Source organism: Argentina silus, assembly GCF_951799395.1.
Source record: "Argentina silus genome assembly, chromosome: 16".
Classification (NCBI taxonomy): Eukaryota; Metazoa; Chordata; class Actinopteri; order Argentiniformes; family Argentinidae; genus Argentina; species Argentina silus.
The window spans coordinates 4,249,580-4,264,074 of NC_139670.1; the positions used below are offsets into that span (position 1 = coordinate 4,249,580).

Genomic DNA, 14,495 nt, shown 5'->3' on the forward strand with positions numbered 1-14,495 from the left:
TCCCTCCTCTCTTCTCGTCCCTTCTCCCTTCCCTCCTGTCCTCCCTTCTCTCTCCCATCCCATACTCTCCTCTCCTCCCTTCTCCCTCTCTTACCATACTCTCCTCCCTCCCTTCACCCCCCTCCTCACCCTCCCACCCTCTCCCCCTCCTCACCCTCCCTATGATACATTTCCCTTTGATGAGAGAAGCCGAGGCGCTGTGACAACCTCTCTCACTTCCACACGAGACGTGACACAGAATCAAAGCCGGAGCTAAAACCAATGGGCTAAGCGCGTCCTTTTCTAGGCTTAAATTCCTAAATTCCTGTCTGTCACTGTGTGTAAAAGAGAGGGCCAAAGAGCTAGAAACAGACTGTTCCAGACTGTTCTCATGCAGCCTCATCCAGCAGCCTCCTCCCTCACCCTGGCCTAGGAGATGCTGTCATCTTCATCGTCAGTGGAGCTGTGAACACTGGGGTGTGGCGTCTGTGCGGTCCTGAGGGACTCTGTCTCGATCCACAGCAGTGTCTCCCATCCTTACACTTCAATGACTGCAGCAACGCTCTGTTGGAGCCCAGCTTCTCTGACTGACTGACTCAAAGCACAAACACATGGACGCACGCACGCACGCACGCATACACACACACACACACACACTCTCTCACAGACCCGATGGTGTCCCAAAAGAACACACACACACACACACAGAGACGTGATGCACACCATCTTTCTTGGCTCTCTCTAAAATCATCCTAATGCTGTATTGTTTGTTATTGTTTTGTTCAACTGTTGAAAATCCTGCTAATGCTTCTGCAGTGTTACAGGATCTCGATATGGACCACTAGTCATTCAATCTGATGCCATGTGATGCGATGTGGAAAGAAAAACACCATCCAGGAGGCCACTTTGTGAGTGGCAGGGCAGAGAAGCAGGTCCCCCCCCCCCCCCGCCCCCTCCCCAGGCATGTCCCTGCTTTAGTCTCTGTGAGAGAGGGACATTTTCTCCACCCAATCGCCACGTCTGGAGAGGTAGAACTGTAACACCATCCCCCCATTTTCATCTCCTCTATTTCTGTCACTTTCACAGCACGAGTGTAACAGCTCTGCTCTTCCTGTTGTGAAGGATTGTGGCCTGTTTTCAGGAAGGCAATAAGGAACCACACAGGGATAGAGGTGGAGAGGTAAATGGATGGGTAGAGCAGGTAGAGGAGAATCAAGAGCGATGGAGGGGAGGGAAGATGGAAAGTGTGATCAGAGAGATTGAGAGTGTGAGTGGGAAGTGTGTGTGTGTGTGTGTGTGTGTGTGTGTGTGTGTGTGTGTGTGTGTGTGTGTGTGTGTTTGTGTGTATGTGTGTGTGTGTGTGTGTGTGTGTGTGTGTGTGTGTGTGTGTGTGTGTGTGTTGTTCACCAGGCCCCTCTGGCAAACTCCTAGTGCCTTTCATTTTCTCCTAATTACAGTGGTGCCCACAGATAGGGCCAGGCTCTAATTGCTTGCAGGAATCTATCATTACCACACTATTGCCATGATTAACGAGGAAGACGAGCCTTAACACACACACACACACACACACACACACACACACACACACCCACACACACACACCCACACACACACACACCCACACACACTCGCACACACACACACACACACACACACACACACACACACACCCACACACACACACAGGCACACACACACAGGAGAGAGTGTGAAGGTGGTGATAGTGGTGATGGTGATGATGATGATGGGTGTTCTCACCCCCTGTGCATGAACACCTCTCCACAGGCCAGTGAGGTGCAACAACACTTCACACTAGAAAGGTAATGTCATCCGTGTCAGATCCTATTGGCTGTGCCACAGCTGTAGCCTAGACTTCCAGCACTGAGCCCCCTGTAGCATAGCATAGCATTTTACCACTGACTAGCCTACAGTACAGTCTATCGGAAGATTTACATGTTCACATTGTATTACTACAGTATTTAGCGTCCGAGGCCCTCGTGAGTTGTGAATACTGATGAGGTTCAATGAAGTAAAGGACGATCAAGTCATACATTCTGGTGGGGGGTGGGGGGTGGGGGGTCCAGGGAGCTAAAGAAAACACATTGACCATGAGGTTTAATGTTCTGTAGCATACTGTATAGCGGTATGTGGGGGTCAGACGCTACGGGTGATTCCAGACTGGATTTAGCATCCCTAGGGAACTCGATACCCTGGAGGACAGACATAGACACGCACCACACACCGATGTTGGATCAGCATTGGGGAAACGCTGAATCATTGTTGGGGGAAAGTTAGACTCCTGTGATGAACCACACCCAATGTGTTTCGTTGGGTCGCCTCTAGCTTAGCAGCCTCCGAGATACGAGTGAAGTAGATTGTGAATGTGTGTATGATGTCATTATGTGTACAGCTGGTTGAGATAGAACTCTGGAACTCTCTCTCTCCCATGGGATGGAACCAATGACGTCTACGGATGGAACTGCAGACATCACAGGGATTCCATGCGGAATGTTTAGAGGCAAAACCTTCCACTTGGTATGTATATGTCACCTATAGTCACACAAGACTATGGGTACCAGGGGACAGCTATGCTCAGCATGACACAGGTCCAGGGACAAACCATACACACTGTCCCAAGTCACAGGCATTTCGCCATTAACTTACCCACTCATTTATCAATCTGTGGTTCCCAGTGCCTACATGGCTGTGCATCACTCAGCCTCCGACAGGGAAAACAATAAAAAGAGAGATGGATATCCTAAATAATGAAGACATTAATGGCGTCCCAGCATTTTTCCAATGAGAAAAACATGCAATTTACAGCACTCTCTTCAATCACTATGGACTAACAGAATGACAGTCTATAATGTTTGGGCCAGCAATGGAATGCAAGAAATAATGCCCTTGAGGCCTTATGGCCTATACAACACACACACACACACACACACACACACACACACACACACACACACACACACACACACACACACACACACACACACACACACACACACACACTCCATCGAGTGACAGAGAGAAACAATTTCCCAGACTGTTATTGGGGATTAGAAACCCATTCTCTTTCTCTGACATCCATGGAAAACATATTTCCTTCTCTTTTCTTTTCTATCAGCTCCAACATTCCTCTGCTTCCTTCGCTGACCCAGCAGAATGACCGAAACACAAATCTCTTCTTTCTTTTCTTTTTTTTTTTTTTTATCTTCTGTTTTCAAGGAGAAAACATCCTTTCTTAAAGAGCCACGGTACATCCAGCTTTTGCCACCCCTTCCCGTCCTGATGAACATAAACAATGTCCCACATTCATGACCTGGCCCCCTAACAGACAGCACAGTCAACACAAAAATGTGAATGAGAAGAAGGCTAAAAATAAGACAAATAAAAAAATAAAAAAAAAGTACTGTAGTCATCCAGTGGAAACGGATTAGTCCAGCCAGTCCCCTTCCTGTCATATCTCCCTCACCACAGTCACACGTCTTCACACTGTCATGGTTAGCAGTATAACACCAGATTAACAGGGAAGGACCAGGGTGTGATGGGATGTGGTTGACAGGGTTGAAACACTAAATATGAACGTCATCTTTTTGGGGTTTTTTTGTTTGTTTTTAATCTTGCTAAGCAAGCTAAATAACAGATGACATGAATTAAGACATGAATGAGAATTACCTTGGTTTGTCTTTATTCCCACTGAGGGAGACTCAGTGTACGCTAAGCCAGGTAGGGCAGCATGTCCAAGGTCACAGAGAACAGGCACATACCCATTGACATGGACGGCACAGCAGTCAGGAGGAGTCTTGCTGAAGCCTCTACCTTCTAAATATGACTAATTGCCCCTGCTGTTCCGTCTCCTAGGATACAGGTTATAACTCATTACCGAGGTGTTACGCCTCAGTGGACCACTGCTGCTTCAGCTCTCAGGGTAGACAAGGAAACTCACATGCGTGAACACACACGCACACACGCACACACACACACACACACATACATGCATGGGGGCATGGGGGCACGGGCGCACTTGCGCATGATGGCTCACACACACACACGCACGCACGCACGCACGCACGCACGCACGAATGCACGCACGCACGCACACACACACACACACACACACACACATACACACACACACACACTGTACATACAGCTGTCTTGGACAACATGTTGATGCTGACACCAGAGAGCAGGGATATAAACACACACACACCTGGTTGCACCTGCAGGGCAGAGGTACATGCATATCTAGACTCTTATACAAAGACTGAATGAGATAGTAATAGTAACACCACTTCTACTTGTAACGCACACACACACACACGCACGCACGCACGCACACACATTTCTCTCTCTCTCTCTCTCTCTCTCTCTCTCTCTCTCTCTCTCTCTCTCTCTCTCTCTCTCTCTCTCTCTCTCTCTCTCTCTCTCTCTCTCTCTCTCTCTCCATACTGATACAGTTGTTGGAGTATATCATCCAAAACTCCCTCTGAGTTCCAGTAATCAGTTCTAACTGAGCACTAAAAGGCCTTCAGCTGGGTCTCCCATTACTTCAGCCAAGTCCACTCAGTAGAGAGTTAATACCTTTTGCATTGATCACTATCTGTATCAGAGTGTCTGTTTGACTGACTCTCTGAGAGTGAGAGAGAGAGCCATCAGCTAACGGGCGTTGCAGTCTGTAGAAAACATCAGTTAGCATTCTCAGGCAACAAACATGAACAAACCTGGTTATAGCATACTTACAACACCACAGAGTTGTATTATTGCAGTTGTTACACAAAAACAACACAGAACACAAAAACCCTGGGAGTTGAAACTAGTTCATCTGGTTGCAGCATTACAGCGTATGGATTAATCACCCTCTTTGTGTTTGATCTGGCAGGTCCTGTTTGCCAGTGTTGCTGACAAATGACGAGTGAGCTTTAAACAAACACAACATTGATTCTGTTCTGCGTGCGTGATGCAACAGTCAGAAGAGACTGAGAAAAGGAAAACCCCCTTCTTCCAGACAATAAAAGGCACAATGTTGACATGACATTGACTCTTAGTTATGGGCTCATGGGTGTGGTTGACAAATACAGAAGGGAATACAATAACTGAACACCTGACTCCTGAGAGAATGGAGACATAATCTCAGCTCTCCAGCCCTCGGTTCTCTCACTGTATCCCTGTCACAATCCAATTTGGCCGCAGGGTTTATGCAAGGCCTCTCTCTAAATACCACCACTACCCCCATTGACATCCAAACCACCACTGCTTTTGGCTCGGCTGTTGCCGTGGTAACTGAGACTCAAATCTCTATTAGGTTTCAGTTTACTACTCAACTGAATAGTGGGGGCACATTTTCGCTCTCATCAACAAAATGTAAACCACTCAAAACAGGAATGCAACCTGTGTTCTGCTGTAACTCTTTGGCACTCAAAGTGGGCCTCATGTTTTTGCCCAGGGGTCTGGGATGCCATGCAAGTTTATCTTCTCCCCATGGTGCAAAATAGGTCTACCCTTAAATGTATATGGATTATTACTCAGGCTCTCTCTCTCTCTCTCTCTCTCTCTCTGTCTCTCTCTCTCTCTTTCTCTCTCTCTCTCTCTCTCTCTCTCTCTCTCTCTCTCTCTGTAAAGACCTAGTAAAGTTGAAATACACCAGTGACAATTTAATTGCTTAAATATCTCTAGTGTAAAAGCCATTCATTCGATAACAGTAACAGTGTGAACCAAAGACGCTGGATTTGACATTGCCATCACTTTCGCAGTGCCCAAGTGTCCAGCATCGGTGTGGTAGTACCCTGCTAGTACCCTGCCTCGCATTCCCGTCGCGTCACATTCGCACCCACCTCGACTGTGCGCGCGACGCGCGTCCGTGGAATGGTCAGCTGCGCGACCACCTTTACACCAATAAGGTCACAATAATGAACGTAGAAACCGATACGAATAACGTATTTCTCAAATGTGAGGACATTACAGGTACTGAAAATGTAACTTCACACAAGATTAAATTATTTTCGATCGAGAACAGCCGGTTCAATGGCTGTCCATTGCGCTTTTTCTAAGTCCCTCCAAGATTTCTGACCTGAATAAATCTCTTATAAATGTGCCCTTACCTGCCCACTGTTTGGTTAGCAAGCTGTCGCATTCGATTGAATTGCTTCTTCATCTTGTAGCCGATTTTTCTGCGTTATCACCGATGTATAGAGCTACTCCACATATCTCATTGACATACAGTCAGATCTCCGATGAGATTACCGAGAGTGTCCACCCATTAACAATAAATGTTTTCCATTGCTATAGAGAACGCATCGCAAATAAAGACAAATAAGTGGACTAATTTCAAAGCATGTTATGGTCCCCTGTCACCCAGTCCTCTGCTCAGAGATGCTGGACCATTTTCTCCACGGGCAGGCAGAGTGACAGCTCACGACACGACGACGCTGCTCACTAGTGCAGTATGGGAAACGTAGTTTCACCTACCGATAGTAAAATTCTAAGGTTCAGCCGTGTTATGAATGGGTTCACCAATACAGTCTTTGATACTGAAATAAAGATTCAGATTTAAAATGCAATGACATTTTGACATAATGACATAATGATATTTCTGTCGGAAATATAATTATCATATGTTTTAATTTAATTTAATTTATTTCACAATAGTCTCCTAAACACCACAGTTCACCCTTCAGGTTTATCCAAACTTCAGTCTTGCCCTTGCAGTAAAATATACGATGATTAACTAAAATCACTAGATAGAATGGAACTCAGTGTGAAAGATTGTGATTTTGTTGTTTTGAAAGGCAAACAGCATCATCTTGTGGCTATGAAAGTCCTGAAACTGTGACAATTTCACAATAGTGAATGGAATGGCTTTTATTGTTCCATTTAATTGGGAGCAAAAATACAAAACACCTAAATATCAACTCAATACACTTGTCCCAAAGACTATAACCGGGGAGATTTGGATTTACAACAATCTATCGCAATGTCACATCACTGGCAAAAATAAATAGCTCCGATTCACATTACTCTCACCTTCCCATCACCGAGTATAGATTTAAGATTACTGAAAGGTGGTCTGAGAGAGAACAAGAGAAAGGTTCGGAGGCCGGGTTGAATGTGTACACAGAGTAGATAATCATAATTGACCTGTAGTAGCATTGACATAGCGCGTCTGCGTTGGCTTTTCCAACACTGTAGGTGGCGTGAATGTGTTTCCTTTAGGGTGTGTGTATTCCTCTTTCATTCCGACCATAGAAGAAGTGGAACAGTTTACTTGTTGAATGACACAAAACGAAAGTTTGTGCGTTTTACTGCCCATGTGAGCGAAGTTTACATCACATTGACATTGTGAGTCGTAGTACTAGTAGTACCTTCGTATCTACACGGAATTTGGACTGAGAAGAAATGCGGGACCGAACCAAGGAATTGGGCAATGTAAGTGGAAATAGAAGTAGCTAGCGAGCTAGCTAAAGTTAGCTCGCTAGCTTGACTTGATAACTTTTACTCACTTTATGCGTGATATTCTTTCCTGTGCAGGACCCACATGCCCAATTGCACTGTGTTTGTATTCAGTACTACATTGGAAGCTACCTGTTAACTTTAACTTCATAACTGCCTAGTCAGCTCAGATTCTAAACTTGTTACACACCCGAGCGGATAGGCCAGGGGATCGCTGACAGCAGGTTAGAGAAGCGGACCCAGAGGTTAGAGAAGCGGACCCTGAGGTTAGAGAAGCGGACGAGTAGTCCGAACGTATATGTACAGTATATTAGTCCTATATCCATTTCTTTATTTCTTTTTATCTATCTATCTATCTATCTACAACATCAGTCTCCTGTTTCCCTTGACAAATTCATCCATGTCCTATATCCTTCATTATACTCCTGCAGGTGTCTACACACACTGGACAGGTTTTCTGTGCTATTTTTCCATTGGCTGAACAAAAAAAAACATGACCTTTGATTGGGTGGGCAAGACGCACGTTTGGGTGGGCCCACCCCTGCCCATAGCCACCGCCGGTCTTGGTTGACAGACAAGTTACGTGCATGTGAAGTTGAATTCTGTATGTCATGATAAGAATGTGTAAAGTAATGATTGTGTACCCCCCCCCCCTTCTCTCTGTCTCTCTCTCTCTCTGAAACCAGGCTGCAGAGGTCTCGGATGAGGATGAGGAAGGCAGGGCACTCATGATCAAGCCGGGGACCTCTTCGGTGAAGGAGGAGAAGGAGAATGAGATGTTTTTCAAGAAGGTGAGGTTCCATTCATTGATTTAGGGGTTATTCATCAATTCAGAGTTGGTTGTCAGTCCCCTAAAGTTAAAATCTAAGCTATTCAAAACCCACCACCCATTAGAGTCTTCAGGTAATGTCAAGTGATACTCTGTATGATAAAGATAAATGATGAATTCCAGAAAAACATTATTAATACTGTAGATGTTTTGATTTGCAGAAGTAGTAGCCTACTCTAGAGCTGGTGTGTGCAAAGCATCAGAACGGGTTGTTGTCTGTCAACATCCTCCCAGACCACTCAAAGTCCTGTGCTGCAGAGATTTAATCTGGCATGTTATATCAACTGACATATTTTCCAGTGAAAACCAGTAACTGTTATATCTTCTATGCTGTTATATCTGTCTGTATCATTTATCTTTATCTTACAGAGTTGCAGAGAATAACTTGACATTACCTGAAGACTCTAATGGGTGGTGGGTTTTGAATAGCTTAGATTTTAACTTTAGGGAACTGACAACTACCTCTGAATTGATGAATCCATTCCATTCCATTGCGTACATTGCTTCACCGCTGTTTATACTGCTTATACTGTTTATACTGTTCATACTGTTCATACTGTTTATATTTTTTATTACTTCTATTTTGTTTTATTTTATTCTATTTTAAAACTTATTGTTGCACTACTCTGTGGCACTGTCACTTTTGCATTTCACTGTATACTTGTATGCACGTGACAAATAAAGAATCTTGAATCTATTATTCAAAGAAAAATGCAATGGCTAATGCAATAGAATGCAGAAGGTAATGGTTACCGTCTCTTGGTAATGGTCTCCCGCCTCCAGCACTGTATCAACTCACTAATTAAACAGCCTAGTTTCTCTATTCATCCTTCTTTTTTTTACCCCCCTCTCATCAGGTGCAAGAGATCCGAGAGGGTCTGGAGACGCTCAAAAAGATGGTGTCTGACCTTGAGAACAAACAGAAGACTGTGCTGGGCGTGGCACTGCCTGAGGACGGTTAGTAGCTCAACCATAGAACCAGAACGCATAGAAGGGACATTCCTATTCAAACATTCCATGAATTCTATTTCCATGAGCTCAACACTTGCACAGTAGTGGTAATAACGCTCTCGTAAACACCACTTTGGCGTGGGACAAATAGTATGATATGTGATATGCTTACATGAAAATGAGATGGGATGATGTTTGCGAAGGGCATTTTTGCTCTTTGTCTGTCATAATGCTGTTACACCAGAATACTGTCAGGAATCCGAATTCCACATACACATGCATTCCGCCTGTTAGGGGATTTAGTCATGTCGGGCGAAAACAATCCTGTGTTTTAATCTTTTTCCTGGTTCAGGGATGAAACGAGAGCTCCAGACCCTCAGAGACGAGATCAAAACAATGGCATCCCAGATACAGAAGAGGCTGAAGGGTGAGTAGTCTCAGTTGAGATGGAGTTCAGGGTCTGAAGATAAGAAGATGACTCTGTAGAGCTGAGCCTATTTACAGAATTTTCAAAGACAACTTTTTTTTAAATTTATTTTAATTTTTTTATTTTAATTTTTTTTCAGCCATTGAACCCAAGAAAGGAGAGGATGATGGGAAGTACGTCCCCATAACCATGAGGATGCAGAGAACACAGGTGGAGCTTTACTCACAGACAAATAATCAGTCTCACTTTTCCTCCATACCTTTCTGATATATAGTCTGCCTTTGATTCATCTTTTTTTATTTATTTTTCTCTCCTTCCTATCCCTCTCCCTCCTCTATCTCTCTGTCTTCAGCATGGTGTCTTGTCCCGGGAGTTTGTGGAGTTGATGGGCCACTGTAACACCATCCAGGCTCAGTACAGAACCCGCAACGTGGAGCGGATAAAGAGGCAGCTCAAAATCAGTACGTCTGAACGTCAACTTTGGATCAACCGGGATCAATTAGCCTATAGTTTATATAGACTGTGGTAGCTGTAGTCTTCTAATCAAGACACCACTGTCCAGTAAGGGAAGAAGGTGTAGCTTTAAGTGTGTTGCCTGTAATCTGAAAGAGGAACCTATTTGGTGATTTCAACATCTAGGAATTTAAAGTCTTTTGAATGCTGAAGTGCACTGTGGAAGTTCATTTAAGGTAATTGTCCTACGAAAGCACCTACTGATGAGGTTACTACTGTATGTCCCTCCAGCTGGCAACAATGTAACAGACGAGGAGTTGGACACAATGCTTGAAAGTGGACAGACTGATGTTTTCACACAGAATGTGAGTATGTCCTGGCATACAGACGGACTAATAAGTAATCAACCACAATGGATTCACAAAGGATATGAAAACCACATGCCGGCAGATGAAACTCATGTCTTTTGGTTTCTGCTTTGTTGGCTGGTTTTAGACTTCCCCCAGACTTCTTTAGTTCAATTGATAACAATGCAAAGAAGAACCTGCCCTGTTCCTCAAATTTCCCTGACTCATAGATATTTTTGAGTTATATTTTTTCTGCAATTCTCAGTATTAGGCTCTGTGTGTGTTTTGCTAATGCATCAGAATGACAGCTATATGACTAAACGCTATATAGAAAAGTTAATCTGTCTTTAGTTAAATGTTACCGGTAGCCTGTACAGAGAGATGTGTCCAGATAGGTATAGTATATATATATCACAGATTTGTTTTGTTCAAGTTACCTTTGTTTGCTCACACTGGAATACAGTTTGGAGTTGGTAAGTGGATTCTAATTTAAGTACCTGTGCCATTTATTCTTAGGAACCTGTGTAGTTGCTGTAGTGATACAAGAACCCCATATATGGAACTCTAGAAGTACCCAATGCAACTACATCAGCTGTTCTAGGTTAGCTAGTGTGGTTGTTGTTTTATTTAGCTGGATGTGATGACCTGAGTATATGCATGTAAATAAACTCACTATATCACTTCCTACCGCCCCCCCCGCTCTTTCTCTATCTCTCTATCTCTCTCGCTCCATTTCTCTTCTCTTTTTTTGTATTATCTATCTGTCGATCTATCTATCCCTCTTCCTCTCTCTCTCTCTCTCTTTCTTTCTCTCTCTCTCTCTCTCTCTCTCTCTCTCTCTCTCTCTCTCTCTCTCTCTCTCTCTCTCTCTCTGTGTCTGTCTCCATCACTCCCAGATCCTGAATGATGCTAAAGCCACTAAGCAGGCGCTGAATGAGATTGAGGTACGACATGATGAGATCGTCAAACTGGAGAAGAGCATCAGAGACCTGCATGAAATGTTCCAGTACCTGGCTATGGAGGTGGAGGCCCAGGTAAGAGACTGACTCAGTAATAGGGGCTTACACCTGGACTTACACCTGGACTTACACCTGGACTTACACCTCTCCGAAGTGTCGAGTTCAGACTTTGGCGCATCATCTGATTGGAACAACAGTTACCGGGTAGATATTTGTTTTCCTTTTTTTCTGTATTTATTGATTGGTGCAAACTGTCTTTATGTTGGTTAGGGGGAGATGTTGAACCGCATTGAGTCCAACATCGTCAACTCTTCCAACTATGTGGAGAAGGCAGTGGCAGAAACAGCGCAAGCTGCTACGTATCAGAACAAAGCTCGCAAGGTAGGGCTTGGTTATGAGCCATTCATGTGTGTCCGAAGTAGGAAACTGAGAAATCTTTGACTTGGAAACTTTCTCTGTCTCTCTGTCCCTGTCCCTGTCCCTGTCTCTCTCTCTCTGTCCCTGTCTCTCTCTCTCTCTCTCTCTCTCTCTCTCTCTCTGTCCCTGTCTCTCTCTCTGTCTCTCTCTCTGTCCCTCTGTCTGTCTGTCTCTCTCTCTCTCTCTCTCTGCAGAAGAAGATGTGGATCGCATTGTGCTGCGCCATCCTCCTCCTCATTCTAGCCATCTCATTGGCTATCAGCTTCTCCTGAGATTCTGAGATGTGAGTTCATTCATGCGTGTTGATATATCAATATAATTTTTCAAAAGAGGCATATTTCATATTGATAGAATGCACAATGGGTCGATGTCTATTTTCCCTGTAACTGTTATTTTCTTCCCTTTCCAGCATCATCTCCCTCTAGCCCACTCTCCTGCTCTGGGACCTGTTGATAAGAGAAGGCCTGTCTTATTGATATCACTCACCTTGTAACTAACACCCTCAGGCAGACAGACAGACATACACACACACCTCACACACAAACACACAAACACACACACACACACCCACTGCCTACTCTCTCATCAAAAGGGGTTTTTGGCCCCCCTTGCTAGGCCCCCTTTTCTAAAGGAAAACGACAAAGTCCAGTGTTGACACATGGACAACTTGTTACTGCACAGAACATCAACTTATATACTTTGATGGACCTCTGTTAGTGTCTACAAGGAAGAAGCGAGGAAGAATGCAGTATTGGAACACAACACTGAAATGCGGCTGTGCATACTATAATACTCAGGAAAACCTGTAGTTTAAGATGATTCTCATTATATTTTCATTTTATTTTATGATGTGCAAAGCTATGATTTCTTTTTTAGAGCTTAGGGCTTCTTGTTTTAAAGTGCAAATATAGAATAATATAATTTCTATGTCACTGATATTGTTGGTGAGTTGATAAAGACAAATGCAGTTTTTGATAAAAACTTGAACATTGTCCGAAACTGCACCCACGATGTTACCCTTGTAAATAGAGAAGCTCTTTTATATCAAATTATTGCCCTCTGAAATTGATCCCTATCAGACTCCTCCTGTGATGTTGTCTGTGCACTGCGATGAATGGCCCAAATACCCCCTAATTTGTCCCATTCACTTCAGTATTTATTTATAGTTTCGATATTGTTGTGTAAGCTGCTATGTAAGAATAGTTTCATAGAACACATAGAATCCTTGTCACAATCTTGCCTTTCTTACACAATTAATCTTTCAGTCCCACTTTAAATGAAGGATGACTTGTTTAATGTAGCCTTCTTAAACCCTTCCTAAGGCCTACATGGATGCTTCAGAAATCATTCATAAGCAAATGACTCATGGTTTCAAAATGGTGGCAACAGGGTTGTGCCGCATTTGGCAAAGCACCAAATGTGACAAAGAACCTTCTGAATCACCCTTTACATAGTATGGCCTTGTTTATAAAAGATTTGTAAAGCGTATTTATGCGCCTTTTATTCTGCATTTTACTAATTATCCATAGTTTAAAGTGGGACCAAGGGACAGCTCATAGGGTTATCTGAGATCATGATGTAGTGCACCAACTGACATTGTAAAGAAGGGATGGAAAACTAGTTGTAACGGTTCACTGCTTGCTCTTCCCTGCTTTAAGAACTCCTCAAAAATGTTATAGGATGTTTGTTTTTTTGTTTTTGTCTTTTATAAGATCTCAGCCATGGTGCTTTTGCCCTAGCCTTAATTATCTGTGCTGAAGAGATCGTCTATATGAAGTGGATGTAACGGAGGAGATTAATGCTTTTTTTGGTATTAGGTGAAAGAAACAGGGTGATAAAGGAGAGCATGCAGGGAGAACATTGCAACTTTGTACATTGATGTGGCTGTTTAATTTTGTATCAAACTTTCAGCTCATTTGTTTTAATGTAGAATGTTTTTTAAATAAAATATGGCCTAGTTCTAACTGGTTATTTGTCCTGTGTTACTAGGATGTGAAAGCAAAGCTGTGTTCAGTTACTCCGATCCAGAAACAATGGTTGAAGCTCATATCCTCAAATCCTTGCTTTCTCTCATCTTGCCTCTTCCTCAGAAAAAAAACATTGTAGCAGAAGACATGAGGTTCTGTCACTCATATCTTCTCCATTGTGACTGCCTATGGCCCCTGGTCTGAGCATTGATGACTTTCTTATGACTGATGGATAGATGATTCACTTACAACAAATACATTTGTTTAAGTAAGTCGCTTTGGATAAAGGCGTCTGCTAAATGCCATTAATGTAAATGTCCTTCAAATCTGTTTTGGTGAGGAGAGAGGACACAAGGATGATGAAAATATCACCCAGAAGATGGAGTTGGTGGAGTTACTACTATCTTGATGTTTATCTTTTCATATCTAATGAAGTGTCGAGGGAGTAGGAGGCTTCTGGACGGGGCTTGTAGTGACATGTTCTCTAGAAGCATCTCTCTCACATGACTGATGATCATGATGTACGTGCAATGTATGAATTAATTTAATTGATTAAGTTAATTAATTAAATGAGTGGTCTGGTTCATGTGTAATGTTTGTGCCAGGTCGATGTTCCCACCAAGTTCATTTTCTAAACGTGATGAAACTTCACAAGGAAAATACCAACAAACCAAGATACATTTTTGGTCTTTTTATTCAACTGTCATT

General features: G+C 43.3%; 2 protein-coding genes across 2 annotated transcripts in view; one reads left to right on the forward strand and one right to left on the reverse strand.

Moving 5' to 3' along the window:
- LOC310817162 (rho GTPase-activating protein 44-like) overlaps nt 1–6,331 on the reverse strand; it is a 50,744-nt gene extending 44,413 nt beyond the window's left edge. The window contains exon 1 of the mRNA XM_083687600.1: nt 6,090–6,331. Coding sequence (XP_083543726.1) covers nt 6,090–6,142 — 53 coding nt within the window. The 5' untranslated portion in view covers nt 6,143–6,331. The remainder of the gene's footprint in view (nt 1–6,089) is intronic.
- Nucleotides 6,332–7,238: 907 nt separating this feature from the next.
- On the forward strand, nt 7,239–13,784 carry stx4 (syntaxin 4). Its single transcript, XM_083687844.1, has 11 exons — nt 7,239–7,413; nt 8,124–8,228; nt 9,124–9,223; nt 9,570–9,644; nt 9,784–9,854; nt 9,997–10,105; nt 10,389–10,462; nt 11,341–11,478; nt 11,674–11,784; nt 12,015–12,103; nt 12,230–13,784. Exons 1-10 carry the CDS (start codon nt 7,384–7,386, stop codon nt 12,090–12,092), a joined length of 891 nt encoding a protein of 296 aa, XP_083543970.1. The 5' UTR covers nt 7,239–7,383; the 3' UTR covers nt 12,093–12,103; nt 12,230–13,784.
- Nucleotides 13,785–14,495: the final 711 nt, after the last annotated feature.

Bases quoted from the DNA above. Each gene is read 5' to 3' on its own strand.
- stx4 (XM_083687844.1), top strand. From the start codon at position 7,384: ATGCGGGACCGAACCAAGGAATTGGGCAAT. The intron at 7,414-8,123 runs GTAAGTGGAAAT...CTCTGAAACCAG, and splicing joins GAACCAAGGAATTGGGCAAT to GCTGCAGAGGTCTCGGATGA. The intron at 9,224-9,569 runs GTTAGTAGCTCA...TTCCTGGTTCAG, and splicing joins CGTGGCACTGCCTGAGGACG to GGATGAAACGAGAGCTCCAG.